The sequence below is a fragment of the Eupeodes corollae genome, chromosome 3 (genome assembly GCF_945859685.1).
Source record: "Eupeodes corollae chromosome 3, idEupCoro1.1, whole genome shotgun sequence".
Classification (NCBI taxonomy): Eukaryota; Metazoa; Arthropoda; class Insecta; order Diptera; family Syrphidae; genus Eupeodes; species Eupeodes corollae.
In genome coordinates this window covers 72,784,706-72,795,863 of record NC_079149.1, presented here as the reverse complement: position 1 = coordinate 72,795,863, position 11,158 = coordinate 72,784,706, and the positions used below count along the sequence as shown (strand labels likewise).

Below are 11,158 nucleotides of genomic sequence, written 5' to 3'. Positions count from 1 at the left end.
AGCAAGGTAAAAATTCGCTTGACTGGTTGTTGAGATTGTTAAACCTTGTGTTTTAATTTCTTAAAAGGCATCTCAGCATCTCAGTCCAACGAATGTTTTTCCCGCCTTCATCAAATGTCAAATGTGCAGATGAAAGTTATTAAATTCTTTGAATTAAATAAATCTATGTATAATTTTGAGATAAAAATTAAACAAAAGTGATTTTAAGACATAAATAACAAGATATAATAACAAAAAAATATGTTGGGAAGCAACATGCCCCCGCCCAAAGTGTTTGCAAAGTGTTTGCTCCCGCCCAAAGTATTTGGATGCTGTTGGTGACTTCTGCATGACGTCCAGAATCTCCTTGTTTTTGTCAATTGGATTTATCTCAGTACAATATTCATCGGATTTATCATGAAAATTATAGAAAAGAAGGAAACAAGGTTAGTTAGTTCTTAGACCCAAAAAAACGAAAAGGATAATTATAATTGAATATAGTTATCTGTTTGGCTTGAGTGATATTCATAGAGTTGAGGTTAAGATTTTATTCGACGTTATTGATTTAAACAGAAGTGTATTGCAGGTTTGTTTTGATATGGGCATTATAACGTTGTATTATAAATAGGTAATTGATAAGGGCTTTAGAATTAAATTTTTATTTTTTTAAAAGTTCATGAATTGTAATGAGAATTAAAAGTGACTTTAATTCCTGCTCCACTTTAGTGTTTATTTCATATATACATATGTATATATATTCAGGTATAGTTTCTATTGTTTTTTATGGATTCGGTTCGACGGATTTGTTACCGGCAAAGGGGATAATTTTGCTATCGGCCGTTTGAACGTTGAATTTTGTGTTTTGATGGTAGTTACGCGCGTTAGACCATCAGTTCCCGGATGCAATTCGATAACCCGCGCGAGTAACCATAATGAGGGTGGCAAATTGTCGTCCTTTACTATGACAATGTCTCCAACATTGATGTTTGGTTTTTGTTGTAACCATTTTGGTCGTTGTTGAAGCAAGTGAAGATAGCTTGTGCTCCACTGCTTCCGAAAATCTTATGTAATTTTTTGTATATATTTATATTTATCAAGATTATTTAAATTTTTGACTGTATGATTTCTGTCAAGCAATACATTGAGTGGACCTCCAATAAGGAAGTGTCCTGGTGTCAAGACATTGAGATCATTTGGATCAGATGTCATTGGACAAAGAGGTCGTGAGTTAAGGCACCCCTCAATTTGAGTTAGTAATTTAGAGTATTCTTCAAAAGTTAACTTCGCAGTGCCAATTGTTCTTTTAAGGTGATGTTTAATGGATTTCACCCCTGCCTCCCATAGTCCACCAAAATGGGGGGATAGTGGAGGATTAAAGTGCCAAGTGGTATAGAGCGTGTCCAGAGTTTTTGAAACTGTGGATGACCATTCAGAAGTTATGAATTTACTGTCTCTTTTGAGATCATTGCTTGCACCCTTGAAGTTAGTTCCGCAATCACTAAATAAGTTGTTGCATATTCCGCGCCTGGCTACGAATCTCCTATAAGCAGCTATGAAGGTTGCTGCGGTCAAATCACTGACCAATTCAAGATGTAAGGCCTTTGTAGATAGGCATACGAATACGGCGATGTACCCTTTTGAGAATTTGTTACACCTACCCTTCCACATTTTAATCTCAACAGGTCCAGCATAGTCCACACCAGTATTTGTAAAAGGTCTTGTGATTATAACACGTTCAGTTGGAAGGCTTCCCATTAGTTGGTTTTGCATTATAGCATCATGTCTATGACACCTTACACATTTGTGTATTGTAAATTTTACTAGTCGTTTAAGGTTGGTTATCCAATAATAGTTTCGAATATCTGCCATCATGATTTGCTGTCCGCCATGTAGAGTGCGTTGATGAGCATCGCATGCAATTAGTTTTGAAAAGTGATGTTGATCCTTGAGGATGATTGGATGCCGCTGACTGTAAGGTAAATAGGAGTTTTGAAGTCGACCACCTACACGTAAGATACCGTTTTTATCAAGGAAGGGATTTAAGTTCAAAATTCCACTTCCTTTAGGGATAGCTCTTGATTCATTTAATGCCTTTATTTCTTCATAAAATAGTTCGTTTTGTACTAATTTGGTAATTGTTGTTCTAGATACATTTAGTTCTTCAATTTTAAGTGGATTGTTCTCTAATCCTAATTTCATTTTTGAATTTAATTTTGATCTTAAGTTAGATATGTATCTTTGCCATATTGCAACGATGCGAATCAATCTTCTTAAATCGGAGACTCTTCTTAAAAATTCGTTTTCTGTTGTAACACAGTAAGCTGCAACACAAGAAAAGTTTAATAGTGTTGCAAAATTCTTATTGTACAATGTTTTTGTATTGATTTTGCTTTCCTTTTTTGTTTCTTGTTGTGTTTCAAAAGTAGTTTTTGATGAATAATCTTGCGGATTAAAGTTTCTTAGAAATGTTGGTCCATCCCACCACATCATTGTTAATGAGTTCTTCAGTTGTTAATCCTCGCAATTCTAAATCTGCAGGATTCTGTTTTGTGTTTACATGATACCAGCATTCGATGTTAGTTAAACTTTGAATTTCGCTTACTCGATTAGCAACGAAGGTGGTGCGCGTGGTTGGGCTTCCTTTTATCCATGCTAAAGTAATCATATAGAGTCAGTCCATGCATATGTTTTAATGTTTTCAAATTGCATGGCTTTAATAATTGTGAATATTAGTTTAGCCAGGAGTAATGCTGCACAAAGTTCAAGGCGTGGTAAAGAAATGCATTTGACTGGAGCAACTCTTGTTTTAGATGCTATTAAGTGTATTTTTTTAATGTTATTTTGTATGACACGTATATAGATGACTGCTGCATAAGCTTTTTCTGAAGCATCGCTAAAGCCATGCAGCTCCACCTCGGACGAGATTTCATAATCAATCCAACGTGGTATTTTTATTTGTGAAATTTTTGGCAGGGTACTGCGAAGATCTGTCCAAGACTTTTCTATATCTTGTGGTAAAGGTGTATCCCAAGCCAAATTTCTAGTCCAAAGTTGTTGGAGTATAAGTTTTGCCTTGACAATGCAAGGAGAAATCAATCCCAATGGATCGAACAGGCAAGCGATGTCGGCTAGAACTGATCGCTTTGATAATTTTGAAGTTTCAGGTAAGTTTATTTTAAAGCTAAAGTAGTCCTTGCTAGGATGCCATTGAATCCCCAATGTTTTTATGGCATCTGTTGATTTTAAATCTAGAGGAAGATTAATCTCTCTATAATTTTCAGGAATTCCCTCCATAACTCTTTGTGAGTTGCTTGCCCATTTTCTGAGAGGAAACCCTGCTGCTTGTAAATTTGAAACCATATCCTTTTGCAATCTAATGGCTTCAACTTCATTATCTGATCCATATATAAGATCATCGACAAAAAAACCATCCATGATTGCCTTTGCTACATGAGGATAATTAAGTTCAATATCTTCAGCTAACCTTTGTAATTTTCGTACAGCTAAGAAGGGAGCAGAAGCAGTTCCAAAGGTAACTGTATTTAAACAATAACATTTTATGGATTCATTTGGGGATGATCTCCATAAGATCATTTGATATGGTGTGTCTTCTGGAGCCACCCAAATTTGACGATACATTTTGCTTATATCTGCAACTAGAGCAATTTTGAATTTTCTCCATCTTGCCACCAGATCAATTATATCGAGTTGGAGGCGTGGGCCTACCATAAGACATTCATTTAATGAAAGTCCATTTGATGATTTGCAAGAACCATCAAATACTACCCGTAGTTTGGTTGTAGTACTTGATTCTTTCAGAACCGCATGATGTGGAAGATAATAAAAATAGTTTGGACCTAGTTCATCCTCAACTTTCACTTCTTTCATGTGACCTAAGGTAAGGTACTCATTCATGCAATCTACATAAAGTTTTTTAAAGTTACTATCTGCTTTCATTCGTTTTTCAATTTGTAGAAATCTTGCTAATGCAGTTCGTTTGGAATTACCTAAGACTGGCTGTTTCGTCCAAAAACGGTTTTCCAACCAGAAATAAAAGAAATGTTGTTTCCTCGGTGAGGTGTGACAAAGTAATAAATTTTATTGAACAAACAATAGTAACATTTTAGGTACAATTTTACAGCTTTATAGTATATAAAAGATTTATGTATTTTTAAAACAAAGAGATTACAAAATTAAAATTATATTATATATGACATTTGATAACTGACATTTATATATTTTGACTTCCAAGCTTGAGAGGTTGTTGAAAGTATATCTAGTTGAGCCACTGTATGGTTACATCAGTTGAGCTGCTGTATGCTTAAGGTTATGTTCGCAACATTCCTCCCCAGCTGTGAACAACGTTCGCAAGTTTGTTTTATTTCCTTCAGAGTGCTCATGGAACGATATAAAACAAATATTTAATACATTTATAACAATAAATTGTAATACATTACGAGAACACAAAAAAAAATTTTAATCAAACAGATCTAATTGTGAATGACAGGAATCTATCATGTTCTTGTAGTTTGTCTACGTTCCACAATTGCTACAAGTTCTACATGTCGGCGTCGGTTGTAAATTGTTTTAGTTCGGTTTTGCATTCGCTTTGTTTTAATTTGTGATATTGTTAAAATATGTTAATAAAAGTAATAACTTTAATGGAAAAAACAATTATAGTGCTATATGGTGACGAATTAAAGTGAGTTTTAATTATATTTTGTGTTACTTTGTTGTTTATGTCGATAAATTGTGTGTTTTGTGTCTTCCCTTCATCTCCAATAAGCTTATACGTGTTCGTGTGTATTCCCATAAGCATACCCATTATTGTTGTTTTTTTTTTTGTTTCATTGATGGCTTGGGCTAATTTTCGTTTAGAAATAGGGTGTTCATTTTTTTATGTGTAAAATTAATTAATTTTGATTAAATTATTTTTAAATCGATTTTTTTTTTTAGTGGACTGTAGATCATTAAAATTTGATTAATTAGATATGGTTTTTAATTAGTTTTACAGGGTGTTTCGGTTTTCCGTTCGAAAAATTAAATTTTATTCTGAGTTCGCAAATTGTTTTTGAATGTTTTGTTGTAATTCTGGTGTGAATTTTAAGTATATTTAAAATATTTTAAGGCGAATTAAATTAATTCCTTTTACATAGAATTAAAGTTGCTTTAAGTAAAACTAAAATTAATTTTCGGTGAATTACAATTGATTTTAAGTTTGTGATGATGTGCTGATTGTGATATTTGACCTAATTGTGATTTATATGATGATTGGAAATTTCTGTGACTGTGATTTAATTGATCAAATTGATTTGTTTTTGTGATAATAACATTAGTTGTGTGATAAATAAATTGTATTTGAATGTTTTTTTTTTTTTTTTTTTTCGAATATGTGTTTATTTAAAATAATTTATTATGTGATATTTCAAAATGAATTTATTGTGATTTACTGTGAATATTATGGAATTTTGTGAGTGTGATATTTTTGAATATATGAGTGATATCGATCCAATGTGTGTGTTATCGGTTGGTAGAGTATGAGTGCGTGTGATTTGCATGAGAGAGTGATAACGAATGTGAGTTTTGATCGATATCGAAGATTGAGTGTTTCAAGTTACTGAGTGTGCGTTTGTGAGTGATAGTGAATGATTGTATCGATGATTGATTTTGTGAGCGATAGCGAGTGAGTCAGTGTATCGAATAATTGATTTTGTGAGCGATAGCGAGTGAGTCAGTGTATCCAATAATTGATTTTGTGAGCGATAGCGAGTGAGTGAGTGTATCGAATAAATGAGTATGAGTTGTGAGTGATTGATTTTTTCAAAATGCAATCTTGCTTTGCAGAAATAATTTTATTATCTGTGACGACATTTCTGAATGATTATTGATTTGTGAGTGACTGATGTTGAATATTTTGATTTTCTGCTAACAACATCAGAGTTGAACGACTGTGATGGATGCATGATTGTTATTTCTTATTGTGATTTAGTTAATACGAGTGTTTGTTGATTGCATGTTAGATTTTCGTCCATGGTTAGATAGTTGCGGTTTCATCTGCAGTTCGATTGGATGGTAGTAGGCAAATTTTTGTAATTGGTCTTTTGAACTCTCCAGACTGCGTTTTTATGTTGACGACACGAATCAATCCATCTTTTCCTGGAACTAAAGATATGATGCGTGCAAGAGCCCATTGAGAAGGTGGCAATCGTTCATCCTTCAGCAAAACCAGGTCTCCGATTTGAGGCTGTGCTTCGGTTTTCAACCACTTCGGTCGTTGCTGAAGGCGAGCTAGATATTCGCTACTCCATTGCTTCCAGAACGAATGAACAGCAATTTGGATTTTTCTCCACCTATCAAGGTTGGAAACCTTTTCTGCCAAATCTGCTTCTGGAACTAGTTGGGCCGATGTTCCAAACAGGAAGTGTGCTGGCGTGAGAATAGCGAAGTCGTCTAGGTTGTCGGAAACTGGACAAAGAGGTCTCGAGTTTAGACATGCTTCTATTTCTGTTAGAAGCGTGCTGAGCTCCTCGAATGTAAGGGTTTCATTTCTGACGACCCTTTTCAAATGAAACTTTACGGATTTCACTCCTGCTTCCCATAATCCACCAAAATGGGGAGAAGCGGGAGGAATGAAATTCCATTTAGTTCCGACGTTCGTTGTTGTTGTTGTGATTTGCTTCCAATCGATCTTTGCAGACTTCATCATTCTTTGGAGCTCGGTATTGGCACCCACGAAGTTCTTTCCGCAGTCGCTGTACATTTCAGTGCAGACACCTCGACGTGCCGTAAATCTTCGAAAAGCTGCCAAAAATGCCTGAGTCGTCATGTCACTTACCGCTTCCAAGTGGATTGCTTTGGTAGCTAGACAAACAAATATGGCGAAATACCCTTTATAGATTTTGCCTCCACGTCCTTTCCAGGATTTAACCTCTATCGGTCCAGCATAATCTACACCTGTGTGTGTAAATGGCCGGGACACTCTGACTCGAACAGCTGGTAAATTCCCCATCAATTGTTGCATGGGTTTAGCTTTGAATCGAAAGCAAATTACGCATTTATGGATGTATTTTTTCACGCTTCTCTTGAGATTCAAAATCCAATATTTGGTGCGGAGATTGGTGACCATTTGCTGCAATCCACCATGGAGCGTTTTTTCGTGAGCTTCCCGGATGAGTAATTTCGAAAAGACGTGTTCTGGTTTGAGGATGACTGGATGTTGTTGTTCGAACTGTAAGTTTAAATTTTGAAGGCGTCCTCCAACTCGAAGAATACCATTTCGGTCGATAAACGGATGTAGTGATCCAAAATGTTTCGATGATGATGGATGCTTGATTAAGTTTTGGATTTCTTCAGGAAACATCTGTTTTTGAGCAGCTCTGATGCAATTAAATGTTGCGTTTTGTAACTCGGAAGTGGTAAGTAGTTCAATTAAATGGTTCATCGGGAGTTTTTTCAAGCAAATGTGAACAATCCTCCGGCAATAAGCGATGATTCGTATCAGTTTTTTCAAATCTGAGATTTTATGAAATAATTTTGCAACTTGATTTTCAGATTCTATTGCGCAATGTAACTGGACCTTTACTGATCGCATTTCTTCTTTAGTTTCATACGTTGTTTTTGGACTTGGAAACGGGAACTTCCAAATTGATTGAAGATACTCTGGTCCTCGCCACCAAAGAGTGTTAACTTTTAATTCTGATGGCGAAATTCCTCTCGAAGCTAAGTCCGCAGGATTCAGTTTAGTGGGGACGTGATTCCAAATGTTAACGTTAGTTAATCGCTGAATTTCGGCTACTCGATTGCTGATAAAAGTCTTCCATTTTGATGGCGGTGCAGCTATCCAACATAAAGTTATGGTGGAATCAGTCCACGCGTAAGTTTTGATTTGGCCTAGTTGCAAGACATCTCTTACATAGCACAGAAGACGAGCTAACATAACAGCCCCACATAACTCAAGTCGAGGGAGTGAAACTGTATTAAGAGGAGCAACTCTAGTTTTGGACATAACGAGGTGAGTGTGAATTTTGTTGCTTCTGTTCAGAATCCTAAGGTAAACTACTGCCCCATATGCCTTCATAGAAGCGTCACTAAAACCATGTAATTCTAACTCTAAATTCTCTTTTTCAGTGCAAATCCATCTTGGTATTCGAATTTTTTCGAGACTTGGCAAATCTGTTCGCAGAGAAATCCATTCTTGTTGCAGATTGAGAGGAACAGGAACATCCCATGCTAAACCTTTCAACCACAATTTTTGCATGATAATTTTTGCTGAAATCACGCACGGAGAAATCCAGCCAAGTGGATCGAAAAGTTTAGCAATGGTTGACAAGATGGTTCGCTTAGTGACTTCAGTTGCTTCAGATTGAACCCACTGAAAAGTGAATGAGTCACTGGAAGGGAGCCATTTTATGCCCAAGGTTTTAATGTGCTCAGAAGAATCGAAAGGCAACAGAAAATCAACTTCACGTTCTTGGGGTGCAATATTGATCAAGGCATCTTCAGAATTGCTCGCCCATTTACGTAAGTGAAAACCAGCTAATGATAGAAGATGGTTGATTTCAGCTACCTTTTGTTGAGCTTCTGGTACTGAGTCTGCTCCGCTTACCAAATCATCAACGTACATATCGTGACGTATCATCTGGGCTGCTAACGGATATTTGTCCTTCTCGTCATCAGCAAGCTTGTTCAACGTGCGAGTGGCCAGGTAAGGAGCGGAGGCTGTTCCAAAAGTGACGGTTTTTAATCGATACAGCTGCAGCGGATTCATCTTGTTGTCTCGCCAGTAAATCAGCTGATAAAAGGTGTCTGGTTGTTTCATCTGGATCTGCCGGTACATTTTTTCGATGTCAGCCGTCAATGTAATCTTGAATTTTCTCCATTTTAGTATGATATCCATTATATTTTATTGCGTTTTAGGTCCCACCAAAAGATGTTCATTCAACGAAGTCCCATTTGTAGTTTTAAAGGCAGCATCGAAAACTACTCGAAGCTTTGTGGTTGTGCTGGACTCCTTGAACACGGCATGATGTGGAACAACATAGTGGAATGGTGATTGGAGAATTTCACCTTGGCTGACATCTACCTTTTCCATCTGATCCAACTGAAGATATTCCGAGATGCACGCTGAATACTCCTTCTGCAATTGAGGATTGTTGTCGAATCTTCTTTCGAGCTGGAGAAACCTTCGTAATGCTCCTTGCTGACTTGCTCCTAGTGCTGGTCGAACACCTTCTTTGAATGGTAGTGAGACTTCGAATCTTCCATTTGGCAAACGTCTGGTGTGTGTTTTGAAGTGTTCTTCACAGGCGATATTTTCTGCAGTTTCTGGATCTTCAAACGGCGATTCTTCGATTTCCCAAAATTTTCGAAGGACACGGCAAGTTTGAATTGGCGCATTGCCAAAAACAATCCACCCGAGTTGAGTATTCTGTGCAATTGGTGCTACAGGCTCATTTCCCCTTACTATTTCTGGCAAAACGACCTCGGAGAAGACACCACTACCTAGGAGCAAGTCAACACTAGAAGGTTTATAGAAAGAAGGATCAGCCAAACACAAACCCTGAATGTGACCCCATTGATCAGGCAGAATTTCTCTATTGGGAAGTAAACCAGTTATAGTTTTGAGAACAAACGCCCTAGCATCAGTTTGAAAAGAGGTATGTAGAGATTTGATTTTCATATCGACAAAGCTTTGACAAGAACCACTTTTGTTATTTCCCAAACCAGAGAATTCCATGAAGGTACGACATTTTTTTAGACAAAGTTGTTGTACCGCTCGTTCAGTGATGAATGTTGATTCTGAACCAGGATCTAGCAGCGCTCTCAAACTGATGAATTCTCCGTTGGCTGATTGTATTTGGATGACTGCTGTAGCAAGTAACACCATAGTACTCAAGGGATTTGCGACGTGATAATTTTGATAAATTTGCGAAGTGGCAGCTTGGCTAGTACTCGGATTGAATGGTTTCGCGTTTGGATTAATCTGGTTTGTATTTTGATTATTATTTGAATTACAAGACTGTGAATTTGTAATTGTATTAAGCGCATTCGATGTAGCTGAATTAAAACTGGAACAATTCGCTTGATTGGATTGTGAATTTTGAGAATTTTGGCTGAAATTAGAATTTTGAGCAATAAGAGAACTGTGCAAAAGCGTGTGATGTTTTTGGTTGCAGTGAAAAAACCGTTTTTGGACGAAACATTTTGTTTTTGAATGGAAGGTGTACCTCATATCTACCATCTAATCTTCTCTTGAATGTATCCTTAAAATGTTTTTGGCACATATTCTCATCTTCAGTCCATTTTCTCTCATCAAGATTTTCTTCAATTTCCCAAAATTCAGTAAGTTGGACATCCAATTGTGTATGATGACTTTGGATAGTTATTGGAATTTTTTGTGTGTGAATGTTTCCAGTTAAGATCCACCCTAATTCGGTCAACTGGGCTACAGGTGTTCCTGTACTTCCCTTGACTACGCCATCCAAAATTATTGTCGAATACACATCGGCACCTATCAAAAGATCAACCTTTCGGGGTGTATTGTAAGTTGGATCAGCAAGTAACAGATTTGATACATGATTGAAGTTAGATGCATCAAATTTCTGAGTGGGCAATGTAGTGGTTAAGTTATTGAATACTAGAGCCCTAACATCTACAGAGAAATCAGAATCATGTACTGAGAATAACTTAAAATTGACTTCATATTTTGATGTACCAGTTTCAGTATTTCCTAGTCCTTTAACAATCGCATGTGATTTATGTTTTTTAAGTTTTAAGATCTGAGCTGCATCTTCGGTTATGAAGGTAGCTTGAGATCCTGGGTCTATAAGAGCCCTTAAAATAAGTTGAGCTCCATTTGGTTTGAAAACTTTAACAAGGGCAGTAGCCAATAAGGATTGTGATTGCATTTGATTTAAATGCGTTTTATAGTTTATTGGCTCTGTATTAGAGCAGTGTGGTTGAGGTTCATTATTTGAGGATTGTAAATTTTGTTTCGACTGAGATGCATTTGCTTGGTATGTGTTTAATGATTTAGTTGGTTGATAATTATTTTGAGACTCAATATGTAATAAGGTAGTACCCGTGGCATGATGGTTAGTGCGTTGGACTGTCATGCAAGGGGTCTAGGGTTCAATCCCTGCCTGTGCCACCTTAATTTAAAAAAAAAAATTAATTTTCG

At 36.5% G+C, this 11,158-nt stretch overlaps 3 protein-coding genes and 1 long non-coding RNA gene across 4 annotated transcripts; 1 reads left to right on the top strand and 3 right to left on the bottom strand.

The window, feature by feature from the left end:
• Nucleotides 1-938: 938 nt before the first annotated feature.
• Nucleotides 939-2,178, bottom strand: LOC129950546 (uncharacterized). The gene is made up of 2 exons (XM_056062476.1): nt 1,120-2,178; nt 939-1,040 (listed from the first exon to the last, which is right to left on the bottom strand). The coding sequence occupies exons 1-2, from the start codon at nt 2,176-2,178 to the stop codon at nt 939-941; spliced, it is 1,161 nt and encodes a 386-aa protein (XP_055918451.1).
• A 462-nt stretch (nt 2,179-2,640) lies between these two features.
• On the bottom strand, nt 2,641-3,936 carry LOC129950545 (uncharacterized). Its single transcript, XM_056062475.1, has one exon. It carries the CDS (start codon nt 3,934-3,936, stop codon nt 2,641-2,643), a length of 1,296 nt encoding a protein of 431 aa, XP_055918450.1.
• A 2,077-nt stretch (nt 3,937-6,013) lies between these two features.
• LOC129950544 (uncharacterized) lies at nt 6,014-8,875 on the bottom strand. Its single transcript, XM_056062474.1, has one exon. The coding sequence runs from the start codon at nt 8,873-8,875 to the stop codon at nt 6,014-6,016; it is 2,862 nt and encodes a 953-aa protein (XP_055918449.1).
• A 484-nt stretch (nt 8,876-9,359) lies between these two features.
• LOC129952648 (uncharacterized) lies at nt 9,360-10,134 on the top strand. Its single transcript, XR_008782354.1, has 3 exons — nt 9,360-9,635; nt 9,706-9,964; nt 10,022-10,134. It is a non-coding gene; the product is annotated as an uncharacterized LOC129952648 (long non-coding RNA).
• The last annotated feature ends 1,024 nt before the right edge of the window (nt 10,135-11,158 follow it).